Source organism: Somniosus microcephalus, unplaced genomic scaffold (assembly GCF_052327205.1).
Source record: "Somniosus microcephalus isolate GS21.2 unplaced genomic scaffold, FLI_Smic_1.0 unresolved_chr1, whole genome shotgun sequence".
Lineage (NCBI taxonomy): Eukaryota > Metazoa > Chordata > Chondrichthyes > Squaliformes > Somniosidae > Somniosus > Somniosus microcephalus.
The window spans coordinates 147,994,140-148,021,227 of NW_028225179.1; the positions used below are offsets into that span (position 1 = coordinate 147,994,140).

At 53.0% G+C, this 27,088-nt stretch overlaps 1 protein-coding gene across 1 annotated transcript in view; it reads right to left on the minus strand.

The window, feature by feature from the left end:
* Positions 1–816: 816 nt before the first annotated feature.
* LOC147096227 (lymphotoxin-beta-like) overlaps positions 817–27,088 on the minus strand; it is a 43,177-nt gene continuing 16,905 nt past the window's right edge. Inside the window, exons 2-4 of the mRNA XM_085975077.1 lie at positions 5,255–5,291; positions 3,026–3,094; positions 817–1,257 (exon numbers count right to left, since the gene is read on the minus strand). Coding sequence (XP_085831203.1) covers positions 833–1,257; positions 3,026–3,094; positions 5,255–5,291 — 531 coding nt within the window. The 3' untranslated portion in view covers positions 817–832. The remainder of the gene's footprint in view (positions 1,258–3,025; positions 3,095–5,254; positions 5,292–27,088) is intronic.

Genomic DNA, 27,088 nt, shown 5'->3' on the forward strand with positions numbered 1-27,088 from the left:
GGATTCGAACCCGGGTCCCTGGCGCTGTGAGGCAACAGTGCTAACCACTATGCCACCGTGCTGCCTGAGGAAGGATGTTCTTGCCATGGAAGGAGTTCAGCGAAGATTCACCAGACTGATACCTGGGATGGCAGGAATGACGTATGAGGAGAGATTGGGTCGATTGGGCTTATACTCGCTGGAGTTTAGAAGAATGAGAGGGGATCTCATTGAAACTTATAACATTTTGACAGGACTGGACAGACTAGATGCAGGAAGGATGTTCCTGATGGTCGGGGAGTCCAGAACCAGGGGTCACAGTCTAAAGATAAGGGGTAAGCCATTTAGGACAGAGATGGGGAGGAATTTCTTCACCCAGAGAGTGGTGAACCTGTGGAATTCTCTGCCACAGAGGGCGGTGGAGGCCAATTCATTAAATATATTCAAGAAGGAGTTGGATATATTTCTTAAGGCTAAAGGGATCAAGGGATATGGAGAGAAGGCAGGGACAGGGTACTGAATTTGGATGATCAGCCATGATCTCATTGAATGGCGGAGCAGGCTCGAGGGGCCGAATGGCCTACTCCTGCTCCTATCTTCTATGTATCTATGTTTCTATGTTTCTAGTCAGCTGTCCTCGGCTCTGTGCCAAATGCTGATCTGACTCATGCTCCTGTGAAGCACCTGGGGATCTTTTCATATGTTAAAGGCACCAGATAAATGCAAGTTGTTGTATCAAAATATAATATATATAAAAAAATAAAAATAAAAAATCATATTATTCTTCATAATCTCCACAAACTCCCCCCCCCACAGCCCCCGCCACCCCCGCCCCAGTCCTCCAGCGACGCGGTCAGATCTTGATGACCCCGAAGAACGTCTTTCCGTCAAGGTAGTCCACCAGATGCAGGTTGCTGACGTTGACAAAGAGCTGGTGGTCCTTCTCCAGCTCCACCACGGCGCCCTGGCCGAGGGTGGTGTACCAGGTGCCTCGGTTGTGGTTCTTGCCACACACGGTCTCCGTGCCGGCCAGCAGCAGCAGGGGCTCGGGGTAGGAGTCGTGCTTGCGGTACACCCAGTTGTACAGCGTGACCGGCCGGTTCCGGCACTCGCTGCCCCGGAAGCCCACCTGGCAGTAGACATAGTAGAGGCCGCGCCTGGGGATGACCAGCGAGCGGCCCAGGTACCGGACCGAGTCCTTGGTGAAGGCCAGCCCCCTCACCGACTCCCACTCCAGAGTCCGGTGAGATTCAGCACCCAGGGAATGGTGATATATCCCTGCATATAGAAGAGAAAAATACGAGATAAGACCAATGAGCCAATGCTTTACACCTGAGAGGTGCGGACAAGCCACACCATCAATGACCCAAACCACACTCACTTCCTGTCGGCCCTCACTCACTTCCTGTCGGCAATCACTCACTTCCTGTCGGCCCTCACACAATTTCTGTGGCCCTCAATCATCACTGACATCCTGTGGGTCTCGAGCCACACTGACGTCCTGTGGGCCCTCAATCCTCACTGATACAGGATGACGTTCTACTTTAATGGATCCATATTTTTAGTTTGTGATGGCAAAATCCTGCCGATCTCTGCAGGGTTCTGACTGGTGACCTGAAGTGGGGTCATTCCCAGTAAAGATTCCTGTGTAGTCCCGAGGAGTCTACTTCTTTGCCTCTGTAATGGGTTCTCTGCCTGGCGTCACTACACCAGTATCATTTGGACAGGTTGGGTGATTGGGCAGATGCATGGCAGATGCAGTGTAATGTGGATAAATGCGAGGTTATCCACTTTGGTGGCAAAAACAGGAAGGCAGATTATTATCTGAACGGCAATAGATTGGGAGGAGGGGAAGTGCAACGAGACCTGGGTGTCCTTGTGCACCAGTCGCTGAAGGTAAGCATGCAGGTGCAGCAGGCGGTTAAGAAGGCAAATGGTATGTTGGCCTTCGTAGCGAGAGGATTCGAGTGCAGGAGCAAGGATGTCTTGCTGCAGTTGTACAGGGCCTTGGTGAGACCACATCTTGAGTATTGTGTGCAGTTTTGTTCGCCTTATCTGAGGAAGGATGTTCTTGCCATGGAGGGAGTGCAGCGAATATTCACCAGGCTGATACCTGGGATGGCAGGAATGACATATGAGGAGAGATTGGGTCGATTGGGCTTATATTCGCTGGAGTTTAGAAGAATGAGAGGGGATCTCATTGAAACTTATAAAATTCTAACAGGACTAGACAGACTAGATGCAGGAAGGATGTTCCCGATGGCGAGGTAGTACAGAACCAGGGGTCACAGTCTAAAGATAAGGGGTAAGCCATTTAGGACAGAGATGAGGAGGAATTTCTTCACCCAGAGAGTGGTGAACCTGTGGAATTCACTACCACAGAAGGCAGTTGAGGCCAATTCATTAAATATATTCAAGAAGGAGTTGGATATATTTCTTAAGGCTAAAGGGATCAAGGGATATGGGGAGAAGGCAGGGACAGGGTACTGAATTTGGATGATCAGCCATGATCTCATTGAATGGCGGCGCAGACTCGAGGGGCCGAATGGCCTACTCCTGCTCCTATCTTCTATGTTTCTATGTGAGATTGCCCCTGGAGCAGGGGCAGGCTGTCAAAGTGAGTGCCACACATTCACTGCCCGAATTTGAATGGAAAACCTTGAACCCAGTGAAGGTGCCACTATCTAAGCAAGAACACAGCACTCGCCCTCGTGTGCGGAGCCAGGTATAGTATGGTGTGCATGGTGTTGACTGAAGGACCAGCAGTTATGTGGTTAACAGGATGTGTGAGGGCAGTTGGGGAATGGAACCGCACAACTTCCCGCTGTGTACCACTCGCGGCCGCACAGACCAGGGCCACCTCGGTGTCTTTCTAATAAACAGGAACTTTCCTCCCCTCAATATTTCTCGAATGTTTCTCTTTAACTTTTTTTTTGTTGAATCATGTACGTGTGACTCCGAGCCCGGCTTTCTAACCAAGCCCCAGTCATTCAGAAAGTGAAACCCTTCCTGTTTAATCGAGTCTTGAGATACGCAGTCTAGTTACCGATCAGATGTGCAGCCGGCTTCTTGCTATCGCTTATCTCCCACGGCTCTTCACTCCCACCAACTCGCTCTGTAAAAGAACAAGCACAACATTGCTCTTTATCGTGGGATTCGTACAGGGGCCCGATCCTAACAGGTAGCAGTGGGCCAACACTCAAAGCCGTCACCTGCCAATTTTCTGCAGTTGGCAGAGGTATTAATCATTTAAAACGGGTTAAACGCTGCATTAAGAGAGAACGTTAACTAGTTTTAACTAGGCTAACTATTGTTAAATAGGTTACCCTGTGTTGAGACAGTACCCAGAGAAACTTAAGAGGAGCAGTTTTTAATAGGTTAGCACCTAAATTAAAGTGACAGACACAGGTTTATTACAAAATCATTAAAAATCCTTCATGAATATCACCCACAAGGATTTAATATTTTCTGTTTACAGTTTTAGCTGCATCAGTTAATGTATTCCCATTAGACTCCTGTCTTTAGTACTTTAACACAGTCATTAACTCATTTAAAACCAGTTAATGATCTCCTTAGAGCAGAGAAGGTTTGACAGAGGAGTTCAAAATCATGAATGCTTTTGACAGAGTAAATAAGGTGAAACTGTTTCCTGTGGCAGAGGAGTTGGTAACCAGAGGACACAGATTTAAGGTGATTGGCAAACAAACCGGAGATGAAAAGAAAGAAAGACTTGCATTTCTATAGCGCCTTTCACGACCACCGGTCATCTCAAGGTGCTTTACAGCCAATTAAGTACTTTTGAAGTGTAATCACTGTTGTAATGTGGGAAGCGCGGCAGCCAATTTGCGCACAGCAAGGTCCCACAAAGATCAATGTGATAATGATCAGATAATCTGTTTTTGTTAGGTTGATTGAGGGATAAATATTGGCCAGGACACCGGGGATATCTCCCCTGCTCTTCTTCGAAATAGTGGCCATGGGATCTTTTACGTCCACCTGAGAGAGCAGACGTGGCCTGGGTTTAGCGTCTCATCCAAAAGACGGCACCGCCGACAGTGCAGCACTCCCTCAGTACTGCACTGCAGTGTCAGCCTAGCTTTACATGCTCAATTTTCTGGAGTGGGACTTGAACCCACAACTTTCTGACTCAAAGGCAAGTGTGCCACCCACTGAGCCACAGCTAACATGAGGAAACATTTTTTTTATGCAGCGGGTTGTTATGATCTGGAATGCACTGCCTGAAAGAGCGGTGGAAGTAGATTGATTAGTAACATTTAAAAGGGAATTGGATAAATACTTGAAGGGGAAACATTTACAGGGCTGTGGGGAAAGAGCGGGGGGGGTCTAATTGGATAGTTCTACCAGAGAGCCGGCACAGGCACAATGGGCCCCTCCGGCCTGTTATATCATTCTATTAGATCCTGGCTGATCTGTATCTTAAATCCATTTACCCACCTTTGCTCCATATCCCTTGATACCCTTACGCAACAAAAATCTGTCGATCTCAGTTTTGAAAGCTCCAATTGTCTCGCAGAATCCACAGCCTTTAAGGGGAGAGAGTCCCAGATTTCTTTTACCCTTTGTGTGAAGAGGTGCTTCCTGATTTTACCCCGGATCGGCTTGGCTCTAATTTTAAGGTTCTGCCCCCTTGTTCTGGACTCTCCCACCCCCCACCAGAGGAGATAGTTTCTCTCTATCTATCCTATGGAATCCTTGAATCATCTTAAACACCTCGATTAGCTCACCCCTCAATCTTCTATACTCGAGGGAAGACAAGCCAGGTTTATGCAACCTGTCCTCATAATTTAACCCTCGAAACCCCCGGTATCAGTTGCCAAGTTTATCCCTTGGCGACTCGGCTAGGAGGGGCGATAGGGTGCAAACCGCAAAATACCAGCACCGGCTTCTCACTAATTTAGGCCAGGCTAGGCACATTTTGAGCAGCTTGTGCCTGAGTTTGCGATGAGCACTTCCACCTCGACCAGCCCACCACCCCATAACCCCCCCCGCCACACTAGTGGGCTCAAGAAGACAGCCTGCCCAAACGCGTTGGCTGCTGGAAGAGAACGGGATACCCACACCCCTGTGGATTTAAATACGGGGCCCACGAGGCCCGTGACGCGGGGTTAGCTGCGGTCGGTTGGAATTGGCTCCGATTATCTCGGCCGTTTAAGGCGGACGGCCCACGGGAGCGCCAGAGTGAAAGGGTCTGAGACAGGCCGACCTGTGAGCCCTCTCCCGGTATGTACCTGAGACAGAACAACGCTGCACTTACCCAGGGCCCCTTTCGAGATGGACGAATTGTGAGAAATCTGCGGGGTGAAACAGAGAGAATTTTTTTTTTTTTAACATATAAACCAACTGGGCATCAAACTTCCCTCACCTTTAATTGGATGGATTCTAGTTTTTGTAATTTCATTTCGCCCTTTCTCAGCCCAAAGGGCACTGAGATGAACTATAGGATTCACCACTGCCACTCCAGACTGATACTCGCTACTGCCACTCCAGACCATCACCCACTACTGCCACTCCACACTGATACTCGCTACTGCCACTCCAGACTGTCACTCGCTACTGCCACTCCAGACTGTCACTCGCTACTGCCACTCCAGACTGTCACTCGCTACTGCCACTCCAGACTGACAATCGCTACTGCCACTCCAGACTGTCACTCGCTACTGCCACTCCAGACTGTCACTCGCTACTGCCACTCCAGACTGTCACTCACTATTGCCACTCCAGACTGTCACTCGCTACTGCCACTCCAGACTGTCACTCACTATTGCCACTCCAGACTGTCACTTGCTACTGCCACTCCAGACTGTTACCTGCTACTGCAACTCCAGATTGGCATCCGCAACTGCTACTCCAGACTGACACTCGGTATTGCCACTCCAGACTAATACTCGCTACTGCCACTCCAGACCATCACCCACTACTGCCACTCCAGACTGATATTCGCTACTGCCACTCCAGACAGTCACTCGCTACTGCCACTCCAGACTGTCACTCGCTACTGCCACTCCAGACTGTCACTCACTATTGCCACTCCAGACTGTCACTTGCTACTGCCACTCCAGACCGTTACCCGCTACTGCAACTCCAGATTGGCATCCGCAACTGCTACTCCAGACTGACACTCGGTATTGCCACTCCAAACTGTCACTCGCTATTGCCACTCCAGACTGTCACTCGCTACTGCCACTCCAGACTGTCACTCACTACTGCCACTCCAGACTGTCACCTGCTACTGCCACTCCAGACTGTCACTTGCTACTGCCACTCCAGAATGTCACTCACTATTGCCACTCCAGACTGTCACTCGCTACTGCCACTCCAGACTGTCACTCGCTACTGCCACTCCAGACTGTCACTCGCTACTGCCACTCCAGACTGTCACTCGCTACTGCCACTCCAGACTGTCACTCGCTACTGCCGCTCCAGACTGTCACTCACTATTGCCACTCCAGACTGTCACTCGCTACTGCCACTCCAGACTGTCACTCACTATTGCCACTCCAGACTGTCACTTGCTACTGCCACTCCAGACTGTCACCCACTACTGCAACTCCAGATTGGCATCCGCAACTGCTACTCCAGACTGACACTCGGTATTGCCACTCCAGACTGATACTCGCTACTGCCACTCCAGCCCATCACCCACTACTGCCACTCCACACTGATACTCGCTACTGCCACTCCAGACAGTCACTCGCTACTGCCACTCCAGACTGTCACTCGCTACTGCCACTCCAGACTGTCACTCACTATTGCCACTCCAGTCTGTCACTTGCTACTGCCACTCCAGACTGTTACCTGCTACTGCAACTCCAGATTGGCATCCGCAACTGCTACTCCAGACTGACACTCGGTATTGCCACTCCAGACTGTCACCCGCTACTGCCAGTCCAGACTGTCACTTGCTACTGCCACTCCAGACTGTCACTCTGTACTGCCAATCCAGACTGTCACTCTGTACTGCCAGTCCAGACAGTCACTCGCTACTGCCACTCCAGACTGTCACTCTGTACTGACAGTCCAGACTGTCACTCGCCACTGCCACTCCAGACTGTCACTCGCTACTGCCAGTCCATACCGGCAATCACTGCTGCCATTCTAGACTGTCACCCGCTACTGCCACTCCAGACTGTTACCCGCTACAGCAACTCCAGACTGGCATCCGCAACTGCTACTCCAGACTGACACTCGGTATTGCCACTCCAGACTGTCACTCGCTACTGCCACTCCAGACTGTCACCCGCTACTGCCACTCCAGACTGTCACTTGCTACTGCCACTCCAGACTGTCACTCTGTACTGCCAATCCAGACTGTCACTCTGTACTGCCAGTCCAGACAGTCACTCGCTACTGCCACTCCAGACTGTCACTCTGTACTGACAGTCCAGACTGTCACTCGCCACTGCCACTCCAGACTGTCACTCGCTACTACCAGTCCATACCGGCAATCACTGCTGCCATTCTAGACTGCACCCGCTACTGCCACTCCAGACTGTTACCCACTACTGCAACTCCAGACTGGCATCTGCAACTGCTACTCCAGACTGACACTCGGTATTGCCACTCCAGACTGTCACTCGCTACTGCCACTCCAGACTGTCACTCGCTACTGCCACTCCAGACTGTCACCCGCTACTGCCACTCCAGACAGTCACTTGCTACTGCCACTCCAGACTGTCACTCTTTACTGCCAATCCAGACTGTCACTCTGTATTGCCAGTCCAGACAGTCACTCGCTACTGCCACTCCAGACTGTCACTCTGTACTGACAGTCCAGACTGTCACTTGCTACTGCCACTCCAGACTGACACTCGCTCCTGCCACATCAGACTGTCAACCGCTACTGCCACTCCAGACTGTCAACCGCTACTGCCACTCCAGACTGTCACCCACTACTGCCACTCCAGACTGACACCCGCTCCTGCCACACCAGACTGTCACCCACTACTGCCACTCCAGACTGACACCCATTACTGCCACTCCAGACTGTCACTCGCTACTGCAACTCCAGACTGTCACTCGCTACTGTCACTCCAGACAGTCACTCGCTACTGCCACTCCAGACAGTCACTCGCTACTGCGACACCAGACTCTCACGCGCTACTGCCATTCCAGACTGTCAGTCGCTGCTGCCACTCCAGACTGTCACTCGCTACTGCCACCCAGACTGTCACTCGCTACGGCCACTCCAGACTGACACCCGCTACTGCCACTCCAGACTGCCACCCTCTACCGCCACTCCAGGCTGACACACCCTACTGCCATTCCATACTGTCACCCGCTACGGCCACTCCAGACTGACACCCACTACTGCCACACCAGACTGTCACGCGCTAATGCCACTCCAGACTGTCACTCGCTACTGCCACCCCAGAATGTCACCCGCTACTGCCACTCCAGACTGTTACTCGCTATTGCCACTCCAGACTGTCACTCGCTACTGCCACTCCAGTCCGTCACTCGCTACTGCCACTCCAGACCGTCACTCGCTACTGCCACTCCAAACTGTCGCTCGCTACTGCCACTCCAGACTGTCACTCACTACTGCCACTCCAGGCTGTAACTCGCTACTGCCACTCCAGACTGCCACCCGCTACTGCCACTCCAGATGGTCACCCGCTACTGCAACTCCAGACTGGCATCCGCAACTGCTACTCCAGACTGACACTCGGTATTGCCACTCCAGAATGTCACTCGCTACTGCCACTCCAGACTGTCATTCGCCACTGCCACTCCAGGCTGTCACTCGCTACTGCCACTCCAGACTGTCACTCGCTACGGCCACTCCAGACTGCCACCCGCTGCTGCCACTCCAGGCTGCCACCCACTACTGCCACTCCAGACGGTCACCCGCTAGTGCAGCTCCAGACTGGCATCCACAACTGCTACTCCATACTGCCACTCGGTACTGTCACTCCAGACTGTCACCTGCTACTGCCACTCCAGACTGACACCTACTACTGCCACTCCAGACTGTCACCCGCTACTGCCACTCCAGACTGTCACCCGCTACGGCCACTCCAGACCGTCACCCACTACTGACACTCAAGACTGTCACTTGCCACTGCCACTCCAGACTGACACCCACTACTGCCACTCCAGACTGACACCCACTACCGCCACTCCAGACTGACACCCACTACCGCCACTCCAGACTGTCACTCGCCACAGCCACTCCAGGCTGTCACTCGCTACTGCCACTCCAGACTGTCACCAGCTATGGCCACTCCAGACCGTCACCCACTACTGACAATCAAGACTGTCAGTCGCTACTGCCATTCCAGACTGCCACTCACTACTGCCATTCCAGACAGTCACTCGATATTGCCACTTCAGATTGACAACCGCTACAACCACTCCAGACCGACACCCGTTACTGCCACTCCAGACTGTTACTCGTTACTGCCACTCCAGGCTGACACTCGCTACTGCCACTCCAGACTGACACCCGCTACTGCCACTCCAGACTGTCACTCGCCACTGCCACTGCAGGCTGTCACTCGCTACTGCCACTCCAGACTGTCACCCGCTACTGCCACTCCAGACTGTCACTCGCTACTGCCACTCCAGGCTGTCAATCGCTACTGCCACTCCAGACAGTCACCCGCTACTGCCACTCCAGACTGTTATTCACTACTGCCACTCCAGACTGACACTCGCTACTGCCACTCCAGTCTGTCACTCGCTACTGTCACTCCAGACTGTCAGCCGCTACTGCCACTCCAGACTGTCACCCACTACTGCCACTCCAGACTGACACCCACTACTGCCACTCCAGACTGTCACTTGCTACTGCCACTCCAGATTGTCACCCGCTACTGCCACTCCAGACTGTCACCCGCTACTGCCACTCCAGACTGTCACCCGCTACTGCCACTCCAGACTGACACTCGCTACTGCCACTCCAGACTGACAACCGTTACTGCCACTCCAGACTGTCACCTGCTACGGCCACTCCAGACTGACACCCGCTACTGCCACTCCAGACTGTCACCCGCTACTGCCACTCCAGACGGTCACTCGCTACTGCCACTCCAGACTGTCACTTGCTACTGCCACTCCAGACTGTCACCCGCCACTGCCACTCCAGACGGTCACTCGCTACTGCACTCCAGACTCACACTCACTACTGCCATTCCAGACTGTCACTTGCTACTGCCACTCCAGACCAACACCCGCTACTGCCACTCCAGACTGACAACCGCTACCGCCACTCCAGACCGACACCCGCTACTGGCCCTCCAGACTATCACTCGCTACTGCCACTCCAGACTGTCACCCGCTACTGCCACTCCAGACTGCTACCCACTACTGCCACTCCAGACTGTCAGTCGCCACTGCCAATCCAGTCTGTCACTCATTACTGCCACTCCAAACTGACAGCCGCTACTGCCACTCCAGACTGTCACCCGCTACTGCCACTCCACGCTGTCACCCGCTACTGCCACTCCAGACGGTCACTCGCTACTGCCACTCCAGACTGACACTCACTACTGCCACTCCAGACTGTCACTCGCTACTGCCACTCCAGGCTGACACCTGCTACTGCCACACCAGACTGACACCCGCTACTGACACTCCATGCTGTCACCTGCTACTGCCACTCCATACTGTCACCCGCTACTGCCACTCCATACTGTCACCCGCTACTGACACTCCATACTGTCACCTGCTACTGCCACTCCAGATGGTCACTCGCTACTGCCACTCCAGACTGACATCCACTACTGCCACTCCAGATTGCCACTCGCTACTGCCATTCCAGACTGACACTTGCTATGCCACTCCAGACTGTCACTCAATGGTGCCACTCCAGACTGTCTCTCAATGGTGCCACTCCAGAATGTCTCTCAATGATGCCACTCCAGACTAACACTCAATGGTGCCACTCCAGACTGACACTCAATGGTGCCACCCCAGACTGACACTCAATGGTGCCACTCCAGACTGACACTACTGCCACTCCAGGCTGAATCCAAGGGAGGCCTGGAGTGACTGCTGCAGGAGAGGTTCAGGGAGGCAATTCCAGAATTTAGGGCCCAGGCAGCTGAAGGCACGGCCACCAATGGTGGAGCGATGGAAATCGGGGATGCGCAAGAGCTCAGAGTTAGAGGAGCGCAGAGATCTCGGGGGTTTGTGGGACTGGAGGAGGTTACAGAGATAGGAAGGGGCGAGGCCACGGAGAGATTTGAAAACAATGAGAGAATTTTAAAATCGAGTCGTTTCTGGACCGGGAGCCAATGTCGGTGAGGGAGCACAGGGGTGATGGGTGAACAGGACTTGGTGTGAGTTAGGAGATGGGCAGCAGCGTTTTGGATGAGCTCAAGTCTATGTAGGGTGGAAGATGTGAGGCTGGCCAGGAGAGCGTTGGACTACTCAGGTCTAGAGGCCTCGCCCCTCCCTATCTCTGTAATCTCCTCCTCCAGCCCTACAATCCTCCGAGATTTCTGTGCTCCTCCAATTCTGGCCTCTTGAGCATCACTGATTTTAATCGCTCCACCATTGGCGGCCGTAGCTCCAGCTGCCTTGGCCCCACGCTCTGAAATTCCCTCCCTAAACCTCTCCGCCTCTCGCTCCTCCTCCTTTAAGACACTCCTTAAAACCTACCCCATTGACCAAGCTTTTGGTCATCTACCCTAATATCTCTTCGGCAGTCCCTCCCAAACCCGCAACCTCTACCAACTCAAAGGACAAACATAGAAACATAGAAGATAGTAACAGGAGTAGGCCATTCGGCCCCTCGAGCCTGCTCCGCCATTCAATGCGATCATGGCTGATCATCCAATTTCAGTACCCTGTCCCTGCTTTCTCCCCATATCCCTTGATCCCTTTAGCCTCAAGAAGTATATCTAACTCCTTCTGGAATATATTTAACGAATTGGCCTCAACTGCCTTCTGTAGTAGAGAATTCCACAGGTTCACCACTCTCTGGGTGAAGAAATTCCTCCTCATCTCAGTCCTAAATAGCAGCAGGCGCTTGGGAACACCACCTCCCAGTTCCCCTCCAAGTCACACACACCATCCTGACTTGGAAATATATTGGGCCGTTCCTTCATCGTCGCTGGGTCAAAATCCTCGAACTTTCCCCCCTAAGAGCACTGTGGGAGTACCTTCACCACACGGACTGCAGTGGTTCAAGAAGGTGGCTCACCACCACCTTCTCAGGGGCAGTTAGGGATGAGAAATAAATGCTGGCCTTGCCAGCGACGCCCACATCCATGAATTAGTTTTTTAAAATCTTGCTGATGCTGTGGTGATGCCATTGTATCGGCGATCGTATTGTTGTGCCCTTAAGAACACTTTGATCATTCTCCCGTCGCAAGTCTGGCAGTCCAGGACAATGAAATGGACTTGACTGAACGAGCATTATTTGGAATTTCCAACGGGGCTTGGCCTGTCACGTCTCTACAGACTGAATTCCCCGAGGACAACCAAGGTTTGTAAAGAGCCGTTACGTCAAGAGTTTCTTCATCATCCAAAGATTTACTTGGCAATGACTGCAGGACTGGCCACTTTTCTTGCTTCTCTATTTCCTTGTTGCTTCGGTGCAACGTTGCTCAGTCCTGCTCCTGAACCATTGCATTCTGAAGTGTAAGTAATCTGGCCCAGATGGACCAGAACCGTACCGGGCCTTAAAAGGGTGAAATTATCAGGGCAGGTGGCCCAAACTAGGCTTGTGTTCCCTTGAGTTTACAAGATCGAGGCCTCATCTGATCGAGGTGTTTAAGATGATCGAGGGAATCGATCAGATAGATATGATCAGGAGAAACTCTTTTCCCTGGTGGGGGCGTCCAGGACTAGGGAGCAGAATCTTACAATTGGACTAAGCCCACTCAGGAGTGAAATCAGGAAGCAATTTTTCACACAAAGGTTCATGGAAATCTGGAACTCCCTCCCCCAAAAAGGCGTTGAGGCTGGGGGGTCAATGGAAGCTTTCAAGACTGAAGTTGATAGATTTTTGTTAGGTGAGGGTATCAAGGTATATGGAGCAGAGGCGGGTAAATGGAGTTGAGGTGCAGATCAGCCATGGTCTAACTGAATGTCAGACAGGCTCAAGGGTTTGAATGGCTTCTTCCTGTTCCTATCGTTCTATGACAGTGTCTGACCCACTGCACCATCCAGTCCCAGAGGGGGAAAGGACAGTGTCTGACCCACTGCACCACCCAGTCCCAGAGGGGGAAAGGACAGTGTCTGACCCACTGCACCACCCAGTCCCAGAGGGGGAAAGGACAGTGCCTGACACACTGCACCACCCAGTCCCAGAGGGTGAAAGGACAGTGTCTGACCCACTGCACCACCCAGTCCCAGAGGGTGAACGGGCAGTGTCTGACCCACTGCACAACCCAGTCCCAGAGGGTGAATGGACAGTGTCTGACCCACTGCCCCACCCAGCCCCAGAGGGTGAACGGACAGTGTCTGATCCACTGCCACACCCAGTCCCAGAGGGTGAACGGACAGTGCCTGACCCAGTGCCCCACCCAGTCCCAGAGGATGAACGGACAGTGTCTGACCCACTGCACCACCAAGTGCCAGAGGGTGAAAGGACAGTGTCTGACCCACTACACCACCCAGTCCCAGAGGGGGAAAGGACAGTGTCTGACCCACTGCACCACCCAGTCCCAGAGGGGGAAAGGACAGTGTCTGACCCACTGCACCGCCCAGTCCCAGAGGGGGAAAGGACAGTGTCTGACCCTCTGCACCACACAGTCCCAGAGGGGGAAAGGACAGTGTCTGACCCACTGCACCGCCCAGTCCCAGAGGGGGAAAAGACAGTGTCTGAAACACCACACCGCACAGTCCCAGAGGGGGAAAGGACAGTGTCTGACCCACCGCACCACCCAGTCCCAGAGTGTGAAAGGACAGTGTCTGACCCACTGCACCACCCAGTCCCAGAGGGGGAAAGGACAGTGTCTGACCCACTGCACCACCCAGTCCCAGAGGTGGAAAGGACAGTGTCTGACCCACTGCACCACCCAGTGCCAGAGGGGGAAAGGGCAGTGTCTGGCCCACAGCACCGCCCAGTCCCAGAGGGGGAAAGGACAGTGTCTGACACACTGCATCACCCAGTCCCAGAGGGGGAAAGGACAGTGTCTGACCCACTGCAACACCCAGTCCCAGAGGGGGAAAGGACAGTGTCTGACCCACTGCACCGCCCAGTCCCAGAGGTGGAAAGGACAGTGTCTGACCCACTGCACCGCCCAGTCCCAGAGGGGGAAAGGACAGTGTCTGACCCACTGCACCGCCCAGTCCCAGAGGGGGAAAAGACAGTGTCTGAAACACCACACCGCACAGTCCCAGAGGGGGAAAGGACAGTGTCTGACCCACTGCACCACCCAGTCCCAGAGGGGGAAAGGACAGTGTCTGACCCACTGCACCACCCAGTCCCAGAGGTGGAAAGGACAGTGTCTGACCCACTGCACCACCCAGTCCCAGAGGGGGAAAGGACAGTGTCTGACCCACTGCAACGCCCAGTCCCAGAGGGGGAAAGGACAGTGTCTGACCCACTGCACCACCCAGTCCCAGAGGGGGAAAGGACAGTGTCTGACCCACTGCACCGCCCAGTCCCAGAGGGGGAAAGGACAGTGTCTGACCCACTGCAACGCCAAGTCCCAGAGGGGGAAAGGACAGTGTCTGACCCACTGCACCTTCCAGTCCCAGAGGGGGAAAGGACAGTGTCTGACCCACTGCACCACCCAGTCCCAGAGGGGGAAAGGACAGTGTGTTATTTACTATGCTATCCTACTGCGAAACTCTATTTGTAGTGCCTTTTCAGAAATACCTAATGGGTTACCACAAATGTTGATGAGCCAGTTTGTTTAATGAGAACTGAGCCTGTCACAAGTCTCCTCCATTGTGCTTGCGGAGGAGTCATTTGTAGTCAGGAGCCACAGATGCCACCTTGTCCACTGCTGCACTTCTTCGAGCAAGAATACGGATCTGCAGAATGCCCAGCAATGTAGGTCACAGTGTATCAGCAAGCGGGAGGAGATGGTAAACCAAGACCACAATCTTCGCAGGAACAGTTCTGATCTGCAGTGCTCGAGACTAAATGTGCATGGGCGTGGTGCAAGGTGCGGGAGCTCACTCTGAAGCTGTTGCAAGTCCCCACTTGTTGTTTGTCAGGCTTTATCGCGGGCATCTTGCTTTTAACTCCATCAGTACCAAACCACAAGAGGTTTTCTTAAGAAAGGATTGGAGCCGCTCTGTGCAGACCGTGATTACAATGTAGGGCATTGTCTCTTCCACTTCCCCCCCCCGTCCCCCACTACCCAGCGTGTTGGGGAAATGGATATGGAAAGTAAACCTCATGGGGTTGAGGAAAGGAAATTCCACTCGCCGCTTCCCAATTGAGCGAAGGTAATTGATATCTGCAGTGATTCTGTTCTGATTTGGCCAGAGTTTGGCCATGCTTTGGCCTGCTTTCGAAGGGTCAAAGTTTAGTGTTGACTTAACTCTGATTTGAAACGAACAAAGACTTGCATTTATGCAGCACCTTTCATAACCTCAGGATGTCCCGAAGCACTTTACAGCCAACGAGGTACTTTTTGAAGTGTGGCCACTGTTGTAATGTGGGAAACGTGGCAGGCAATTTGTGCACAGCAAGCTCCCACAAACAGCAACGTGATAATGACCAGATCATCTGCTTTTTAATGATGTTGGGTGAGGGATAAATGTTGTCCCGGAACACCGGGGAGAACTCCCCCTGCTGCTCTTCAAAATAGTGGCCATGGGATCTGTTGTATCTACGCTTTAATGCGTTCAATCAAGCATGTAGATACATCGAATTAAATCAGAGTCAGGCAGACAGGCTTATAACTATGATCTTTACTTTATTCCTGAAATGGCTGACTGCTGCTTTCCTGGGTAATTCCCATAATGCAATGCGCGTTACATTACCGTATTAACTGGTGTTAAACTCGCACATTACATTACTGTATTAACTGGTGTCAAACTCGCAGTCAATGCACGACAGGATCTTTTACGCCCAACTGAGAGAGCAGACGGTGCCTCGGTTTAACGTGTCATCTGGTAGACGGCACCTCCGACAGTGCAGCGGAAGCTCCCTCAGTACCAGACTGGGAGTGTCAGCACGGATTACGGGCTCAAGTTTCTGGAGTGGCAATTGGTCCCCGCGACATTGCGGAGCTCTTTTGTTATCACAGGGCTTCTGCTGTAAGCGTTAGCAAAGAGCAAGAGGGAAACCCTGGCTGTGTTAGCGATTGAGGAGGGACTTTCCCTCCATCTTAGAAGTCGTCAGAAATTGCTGAAGCTCAAACACTGCCCGGAGTTGTCTCCCAGTCACTCGGCGGTGCAGCGAGCCATCCTTGAGGCTCCACTAGTGCGCAGTACCACGTAACGCCATCTTTACTGACTGAGAAACACTGCCGTTAAACATTAAAGGAAAGACTTGCATTTCTATAGCCCCTTTCACAACCCCAGGATGTCCCAAAGCACTTTGCAGCCAATGAAATACATGTGAAGTGTGGTCACTGTTGTAATGTAGGAAAGGCAGCAGCCAATTTGTACACAGCAAGCTCCCACAAACAGCAATGCGATAAAGGACCAGACAAACTGTTTTTAGTGATGTTGATTGAGAGATTAATATTGGACAGAACTTCCTCGAAATAGTGGCCGCGGGATCTTTTGCATTCACCTCTACTGCCACTCCAGGCTTTCACTCGCTACTGCCACTCCAGATTGACCGCCGCTACTGCCACTCCAGACTGTCACTCTCTACTGCCAGTCCAGACAGTCACTCGCTACAGCCACTCCAGTATGACACCCACTACTGTCATGGCAAACTGTCACCCGCTACTGCCACTCCAGACTGTCAACTGCTACTGCCACTCCAGACTGTCACTCGCTACTGCCACTTCAAACTGACACCCGCTACTGCCACTCCAGATTGACACTTGTTACTGCCACTCCAGACTGTCACCCGCTACTACCACTCCAGACTGTCACTCGCTACTGCCACTCCAGACTGTCACTCGCTACTGCCACTCCAGAATGTCACTCGCTACTGCCACTCTAGACTGTCACTCGCTACTGACACTCTAGACTGTCACTCGCTACTGCCACTCCAGACTGACAACAGCTACAGCCAATCCAGACCGACACACGCTACTGCCACTCCAGACTAGCACCCGCTTCTGCCACTCCAGATTGACAACCGCTACAGCCACTCCAGACTGACACCCGCTACTGCCACTCCAGACTGACACTCGCTACTGCCACTCCAGACTGACACTCGCTACTGCCACTCCAGACTGTTACCCACTACTGCCACTCTGGACTGACACTCACTACTGCAGCTCCCGACTGTCACTCGCTACTGCCATTCCAGACTGTCACTCGCTACTGCCACTCCAGACTGTCAACCGCTACTGCCACTCCAGACTGTCACTCGCTACTGCTGCTCCAGACTGTCACTCGCTACTGCCACTGCAGACTGACACCCGCTACTGCCACTCTAGACTAACACTCGCTACTGCCACTCCAGACTAACACCCACTACAGCCACTCCAGACTGTCACTTACTACTGCCATTCCAGACTGTCACCCAATATTGCCACTCCAGACTGTCACTCACTACTGCCGGTCCAGACTGTCACTCACTACTGCCACTCTAGACTGTCACTCGCTACTGCCACCCCAGAATGTCACCCGCTACTGCCACTCCAGACTGTTACTCGCTATTGCCACTCCAGACTGTCACTCGCTACTGCCACTCCAGTCCGTCACTCGCTACTGCCACTCCAGACCGTCACTCGCTACTGCCACTCCAAACTGTCGCTCGCTACTGCCACTCCGGACTGTCACTCACTACTGCCACTCCAGGCTGTAACTCGCTACTGCCACTCCAGACTGCCACCCGCTACTGCCACTCCAGATGGTCACCCGCTACTGCAACTCCAGACTGGCATCCGCAACTGCTACTCCAGACTGACACTCGGTATTGCCACTCCAGAATGTCACTCGCTACTGCCACTCCAGACTGTCATTCGCCACTGCCACTCCAGGCTGTCACTCGCTACTGCCACTCCAGACTGTCACTCGCTACGGCCCTCCAGACTGCCACCCGCTGCTGCCACTCCAGGCTGCCACCCACTACTGCCACTCCAGACGGTCACCCGCTAGTGCAGCTCCAGACTGGCATCCACAACTGCTACTCCATACTGCCACTCGGTACTGTCACTCCAGACTGTCACCTGCTACTGCCACTCCAGACTGACACCTACTACTGCCACTCCAGACTGTCACCCGCTACTGCCACTCCAGACTGTCACCCGCTACGGCCACTCCAGACCGTCACCCACTACTGACACTCAAGACTGTCACTTGCCACTGCCACTCCAGACTGACACCCACTACTGCCACTCCAGACTGACACCCACTACCGCCACTCCAGACTGACACCCACTACCGCCACTCCAGACTGTCACTCGCCACAGCCACTCCAGGCTGTCACTCGCTACTGCCACTCCAGACTGTCACCAGCTATGGCCACTCCAGACCGTCACCCACTACTGACAATCAAGACTGTCAGTCGCTACTGCCATTCCAGACTGCCACTCACTACTGCCATTCCAGACAGTCACTCGATATTGCCACTTCAGATTGACAACCGCTACAACCACTCCAGACCGACACCCGTTACTGCCACTCCAGACTGTTACTCATTACTGCCACTCCAGGCTGACCCCTCGCTACTGCCACTCCAGACTGACACCCGCTACTGCCACTCCAGACTGTCACTCGCCACTGCCACTGCATGCTGTCACTCGCTACTGCCACTCCAGACTGTCACCCGCTACTGCCACTCCAGACTGTCACTCGCTACTGCCACTCCAGGCTGTCAATCGCTACTGCCACTCCAGACTGTCACCCGCTACTGCCACTCCAGACTGTTATTCACTACTGCCACTCCAGACTGACACTCGCTACTGCCACTCCAGTCTGTCACTCGCTACTGTCACTCCAGACTGTCAGCCGCTACTGCCACTCCAGACTGTCACCCACTACTGCCACTCCAGACTGACACCCACTACTGCCACTCCAGACTGTCACTTGCTACTGCCACTCCAGATTGTCACCCGCTACTGCCACTCCAGACTGTCACTCGCCACTGCCACTGCAGGCTGTCACTCGCTACTGCCACTCCAGACTGTCACCCGCTACTGCCACTCCAGACTGTCACTCGCTACTGCCACTCCAGGCTGTCAATCGCTACTGCCACTCCAGACTGTCACCCGCTACTGCCACTCCAGACTGTTATTCACTACTGCCACTCCAGACTGACACTCGCTACTGCCACTCCAGTCTGTCACTCGCTACTGTCACTCCAGACTGTCAGCCGCTACTGCCACTCCAGACTGTCACCCACTACTGCCACTCCAGACTGACACCCACTACTGCCACTCCAGACTGTCACTTGCTACTGCCACTCCAGATTGTCACCCGCTACTGCCACTCCAGACTGTCACCCGCTACTGCCACTCCAGACTGTCACCCGCTACTGCCACTCCAGACTGACACTCGCTACGGCCACTCCAGACTGACAACCGTTACTGCCACTCCAGACTGTCACCTGCTACGGCCACTCCAGACTGACACCCGCTACTGCCACTCCAGACTGTCACCCGCTACTGCCACTCCAGACGGTCACTCGCTACTGCCACTCCAGACTGTCACTTGCTACTGCCACTCCAGACTGTCACCCGCCACTGCCACTCCAGACGGTCACTCGCTACTGCACTCCAGACTCACACTCACTACTGCCATTCCAGACTGTCACTTGCTACTGCCACTCCAGACCAACACCCGCTACTGCCACTCCAGACTGACAACCGCTACCGCCACTCCAGACCGACACCCGCTACTGGCCCTCCAGACTATCACTCGCTACTGCCACTCCAGACTGTCACCCGCTACTGCCACTCCAGACTGCTACCCACTACTGCCACTCCAGACTGTCAGTCGCCACTGCCAATCCAGTCTGTCACTCATTACTGCCACTCCAAACTGACAGCCGCTACTGCCACTCCAGACTGTCACCCGCTACTGCCACTCCACGCTGTCACCCGCTACTGCCACTCCAGACGGTCACTCGCTACTGCCACTCCAGACTGACACTCACTACTGCCACTCCAGACTGTCACTCGCTACTGCCACTCCAGGCTGACACCTGCTACTGCCACACCAGACTGACACCCGCTACTGACACTCCATGCTGTCACCTGCTACTGCCACTCCATACTGTCACCCGCTACTGCCACTCCATACTGTCACCCGCTACTGACACTCCATACTGTCACCTGCTACTGCCACTCCAGATGGTCACTCGCTACTGCCACTCCAGACTGACATCCACTACTGCCACTCCAGATTGCCACTCGCTACTGCCATTCCAGACTGACACTTGCTATGCCACTCCAGACTGTCACTCAATGGTGCCACTCCAGACTGTCTCTCAATGGTGCCACTCCAGAATGTCTCTCAATGATGCCACTCCAGACTAACACTCAATGGTGCCACTCCAGACTGACACTCAATGGTGCCACTCCAGACTGACACTCAATGGTGCCACTCCAGACTGACACTCACTACTGCCACTCCAGGCTGAATCCAAGGGAGGCCTGGAGTGACTGCTGCAGGAGAGGTTCAGGGAGGCAATTCCAGAATTTAGGGCCCAGGCAGCTGAAGGCACGGCCACCAATGGTGGAGCGATGGAAATCGGGGATGCGCAAGAGCTCAGAGTTAGAGGAGCGCAGAGATCTCGGGGGTTTGTGGGACTGGAGGAGGTTACAGAGATAGGAAGGGGCGAGGCCACGGAGAGATTTGAAAACAATGAGAGAATTTTAAAATCGAGTCGTTTCTGGACCGGGAGCCAATGTCGGTGAGGGAGCACAGGGGTGATGGGTGAACAGGACTTGGTGCGAGTTAGGAGATGGGCAGCAGCGTTTTGGATGAGCTCAAGTCTATGTAGGGTGGAAGATGTGAGGCTGGCCAGGAGAGCGTTGGACTACTCAGGTCTAGAGGCCTCGCCCCTCCCTATCTCTGTAATCTCCTCCTCCAGCCCTACAATCCTCCGAGATTTCTGTGCTCCTCCAATTCTGGCCTCTTGAGCATCACTGATTTTAATCGCTCCACCATTGGCGGCCGTAGCTCCAGCTGCCTTGGCCCCACGCTCTGAAATTCCCTCCCTAAACCTCTCCGCCTCTCGCTCCTCCTCCTTTAAGACACTCCTTAAAACCTACCCCATTGACCAAGCTTTTGGTCATCTACCCTAATATCTCTTCGGCAGTCCCTCCCAAACCCGCAACCTCTACCAACTCAAAGGACAAACATAGAAACATAGAAGATAGTAACAGGAGTAGGCCATTCGGCCCCTCGAGCCTGCTCCGCCATTCAATGCGATCATGGCTGATCATCCAATTTCAGTACCCTGTCCCTGCTTTCTCCCCATATCCCTTGATCCCTTTAGCCTCAAGAAGTATATCTAACTCCTTCTGGAATATATTTAACGAATTGGCCTCAACTGCCTTCTGTAGTAGAGAATTCCACAGGTTCACCACTCTCTGGGTGAAGAAATTCCTCCTCATCTCAGTCCTAAATAGCAGCAGGCGCTTGGGAACACCACCTCCCAGTTCCCCTCCAAGTCACACACACCATCCTGACTTGGAAATATATTGGGCCGTTCCTTCATCGTCGCTGGGTCAAAATCCTCGAACTTTCCCCCCTAAGAGCACTGTGGGAGTACCTTCACCACACGGACTGCAGTGGTTCAAGAAGGTGGCTCACCACCACCTTCTCAGGGGCAGTTAGGGATGAGAAATAAATGCTGGCCTTGCCAGCGACGCCCACATCCATGAATTAGTTTTTTTAAATCTTGCTGATGCTGTGGTGATGCCATTGTATCGGCGATCGTATTGTTGTGCCCTTAAGAACACTTTGATCATTCTCCCGTCGCAAGTCTGGCAGTCCAGGACAATGAAATGGACTTGACTGAACGAGCATTATTTGGAATTTCCAACGGGGCTTGGCCTGTCACGTCTCTACAGACTGAATTCCCCGAGGACAACCAAGGTTTGTAAAGAGCCGTTACGTCAAGAGTTTCTTCATCATCCAAAGATTTACTTGGCAATGACTGCAGGACTGGCCACTTTTCTTGCTTCTCTATTTCCTTGTTGCTTCGGAGCAACGTTGCTCAGTCCTGCTCCTGAACCATTGCATTCTGAAGTGTAAGTAATCTGGCCCAGATGGACCAGAACCGTACCGGGCCTTAAAAGGGTGAAATTATCAGGGCAGGTGGCCCAAACTAGGCTTGTGTTCCCTTGAGTTTACAAGATCGAGGCCTCATCTGATCGAGGTGTTTAAGATGATCGAGGGAATCGATCAGATAGATATGATCAGGAGAAACTCTTTTCCCTGGTGGGGGCGTCCAGGACTAGGGAGCAGAATCTTACAATTGGACTAAGCCCACTCAGGAGTGAAATCAGGAAGCAATTTTTCACACAAAGGTTCATGGAAATCTGGAACTCCCTCCCCCAAAAAGGCGTTGAGGCTGGGGGTCAATGGAAGCTTTCAAGACTGAAGTCGATAGATTTTTGTTAGGTGAGGGTATCAAGGTATATGGAGCAGAGGCGGGTAAATGGAGTTGAGGTGCAGATCAGCCATGGTCTAACTGAATGTCAGACAGGCTCAAGGGTTTGAATGGCTTCTTCCTGTTCCTATCGTTCTATGACAGTGTCTGACCCAATGCACCACCCAGTCCCAGAGGGGGAAAGGACAGTGTCTGACCCACTGCACCACCCAGTCCCAGAGGGGGAAAGGACAGTGTCTGACCCACTGCACCACCCAGTCCCAGAGGGGGAAAGGACAGTGCCTGACCCACTGCACCACCCAGTCCCAGAGGGTGAAAGGACAGTGTCTGACCCACTGCACCACCCAGTCCCAGAGGGTGAACGGGCAGTGTCTGACCCACTGCACAACCCAGTCCCAGAGGGTGAATGGACAGTGTCTGACCCACTGCCCCACCCAGCCCCAGAGGGTGAACGGACAGTGTCTGATCCACTGCCCCACCCAGTCCCAGAGGGGGAAAGGACAGTGTCTGACCCACTGCACCGCCCAGTCCCAGAGGGGGAAAAGACAGTGTCTGAAACACCACACCGCACAGTCCCAGAGGGGGAAAGGACAGTGTCTGACCCACTGCACCACCCAGTCCCAGAGGGGGAAAGGACAGTGTCTGACCCACTGCACCACCCAGTCCCAGAGGTGGAAAGGACAGTGTCTGACCCACTGCACCACCCAGTCCCAGAGGGGGAAAGGACAGTGTCTGACCCACTGCAACGCCCAGTCCCAGAGGGGGAAAGGACAGTGTCTGACCCACTGCACCACCCAGTCCCAGAGGGGGAAAGGACAGTGTCTGACCCACTGCACCGCCCAGTCCCAGAGGGGGAAAGGACAGTGTCTGACCCACTGCACCACCCAGTCCCAGAGGGGGAAAGGACAGTGTGTTATTTACTATGCTATCCTACTGCGAAACTCTATTTGTAGTGCCTTTTCAGAAATACCTAATGGGTTACCACAAATGTTGATGAGCCAGTTTGTTTAATGAGAACTGAGCCTGTCACAAGTCTCCTCCATTGTGCTTGCGGAGGAGTAATTTGCAGTCAGGAGCCACAGATGCCACCTTGTCCACTGCTTTACTTCTTCGAGCAAGAATACGGATCTGCAGAATGCCCAGCAATGTAGGTCACAGTGTCTCAGCAAGCGGGAGGAGATGGTAAACCAAGACCACAATCTTCGCAGGAACAGTTCTGATCTGCAGTGCTCGAGACTAAATGTGCATGGGCGTGGTGCAAGGTGCGGGAGCTCACTCTGAAGCTGTTGCAAGTCCCCACTTGTTGTTTGTCAGGCTTTATCGCGGGCATCTTGCTTTTAACTCCATCAGTACCAAACCACAAGAGGTTTTCTTAAGAAAGGATTGGAGCCGCTCTGTGCAGACCGTGATTACAATGTAGGGCATTGTCTCTTCCACTTCCCCCCCCCGTCCCCCACTACCCAGCGTGTTGGGGAAATGGATATGGAAAGTAAACCTCATGGGGTTGAGGAAAGGAAATTCCACTCGCCGCTTCCCAATTGAGCGAAGGTAATTGATATCTGCAGTGATTCTGTTCTGATTTGGCCAGAGTTTGGCCATGCTTTGGCCTGCTTTCGAAGGGTCAAAGTTTAGTGTTGACTTAACTCTGATTTGAAACGAACAAAGACTTGCATTTATGCAGCACCTTTCATAACCTCAGGATGTCCCGAAGCACTTTACAGCCAACGAGGTACTTTTTGAAGTGTGGCCACTGTTGTAATGTGGGAAACGTGGCAGGCAATTTGTGCACAGCAAGCTCCCACAAACAGCAACGTGATAATGACCAGATCATCTGCTTTTTAATGATGTTGGGTGAGGGATAAATGTTGTCCCGGAACACCGGGGAGAACTCCCCCTGCTGCTCTTCAAAATAGTGGCCATGGGATCTGTTGTATCTACGCTTTAATGCGTTCAATCAAGCATGTAGATACATCGAATTAAATCAGAGTCAGGCAGACAGGCTTATAACTATGATCTTTACTTTATTCCTGAAATGGCTGACTGCTGCTTTCCTGGGTAATTCCCATAATGCAATGCGCGTTACATTACCATATTAACTGGTGTTAAACTCGCACATTACATTACCGTATTAACTGGTGTTAAACTCGCACATTACATTACTGTATTAACTGGTGTCAAACTCGCAGTCAATGCACGACAGGATCTTTTACGCCCAACTGAGAGAGCAGACGGTGCCTCGGTTTAACGTGTCATCTGGTAGACGGCACCTCCGACAGTGCAGCGGAAGCTCCCTCAGTACCAGACTGGGAGTGTCAGCACGGATTACGGGCTCAAGTTTCTGGAGTGGCAATTGGTCCCCGCGACATTGCGGAGCTCTTTTGTTATCACAGGGCTTCTGCTGTAAGCGTTAGCAAAGAGCAAGAGGGAAACCCTGGCTGTGTTAGTGATTGAGGAGGGACTTTCCCTCCATCTTAGAAGTCGTCAGAAATTGCTGAAGCTCAAACACTGCCCGGAGTTGTCTCCCAGTCACTCGGCGGTGCAGCGAGCCATCCTTGAGGCTCCACCAGAGCGCAGTACCACGTACCGCCAACTTTACTGATTGAGAAACACTGCCGTTAAACATTAAAGGAAAGACTTGCATTTCTATAGCCCCTTTCACAACCCCAGGATGTCCCAAAGCACTTTGCAGCCAATGAAATACATGTGAAATGTGATCACTGTTGTAATGTAGGAAAGGCAGCAGCCAATTTGTACACAGCAAGCTCCCACAAACAGCAATGCGATAAAGGACCAGACAAACTGTTTTTAGTGATGTTGATTGAGAGATTAATATTGGACAGAACTTCCTCGAAATAGTGGCCGCGGGATCTTTTGCATTCACCTCTACTGCCACTCCAGGCTTTCACTCGCTACTGCCACTCCAGATTGACCGCCGCTACTGCCACTCCAGACTGTCACTCTCTACTGCCAGTCCAGACAGTCACTCGCTACAGCCACTCCAGTATGACACCCACTACTGTCACGGCAAACTGTCAGCCGCTACTGCCACTCCACACTGTCACCCGCTACTGCCACTCCAGACTGTCAACTGCTACTGCCACTCCAGACTGTCACTCGCTACTGCCACTTCAAACTGACACCCGCTACTGCCACTCCAGATTGACACTCGTTACTGCCACTCCAGACTGTCACCCGCTACTACCACTCCAGACTGCCACTCCAGACTGTCACTCGCTACTGCCACTCCAGAATGTCACTCGCTACTGCCACTCTAGACTGTCACTCGCTACTGACACTCTAGACTGTCACTCGCTACTGCCACTCCAGACTGACAACAGCTACAGCCAATCCAGACCGACACACGCTATTGCCACTCCAGACTAGCACCCGCTTCTGCCACTCCAGATTGACAACCGCTACAGCCACTCCAGACTGACACCCGCTACTGCCACTCCAGACTGACACTCGCTACTGCCACTCCAGACTGACACTCGCTACTGCCACTCCAGACTGTTACCCACTACTGCCACTCTGGACTGACACTCACTACTGCAGCTCCCGACTGTCACTCGCTACTGCCATTCCAGACTGTCACTCGCTACTGCCACTCCAGACTGTCAACCGCTACTGCCACTCCAGACTGTCACTCGCTACTGCTGCTCCAGACTGTCACTCGCTACTGCCACTGCAGACTGACACCCGCTACTGCCACTCTAGACTAACACTCGCTACTGCCACTCCAGACTAACACCCACTACAGCCACTCCAGACTGTCACTTACTACTGCCATTCCAGACTGTCACCCAATATTGCCACTCCAGACTGTCACTCACTACTGCCGGTCCAGACTGTCACTCACTACTGCCACTCTAGACTGTCACTCGCTACTGCCACTCCAGACCATCACTCGCTACCGCCACTCCAGACTGTCACTCGCTTCTGCCACTCCAGACTGTCACTTACTACTGCCATTCCAGACTGTCACCCAATATTGCCACTCCAGAGTGTCACTCGCTACTGCCAATCCAGCCTGTCACTCACTACTGCCACTCCAGACTGTCACCCGCTATTGCCACTATAGACTGTCACTCGCTACAGCCACTGCAGACAGACACTCGCTACTGCCACTCCAGACTGACACCCGTTACGGCCACTCCAGACTGTCACCTCCCACTGCCACTTGAGACTATCACTCGCTACTGCCACTCCAGACTGACACCCGCTACTGCCACTCCATGCTGTCACCCGCTACTGCCACTCCAGACTGACACCCGCTACATAGAAACATAGAAGATAGGAGCAGGAGTAGGCCATTCGGCCCCTCGAGCCTGCTCCGCCATTCAATGAGATCATGGCTGATCATCCAAATTCAGTACCCTGCCTTCTCCCCATATCCCTTGATCCCTTTAGCCTTAAGAAATATATCCAACTCTTTCTTGAATATTTTTAATGAATTGGCCTCCACCACCCTCTGTGGTAGAGAAT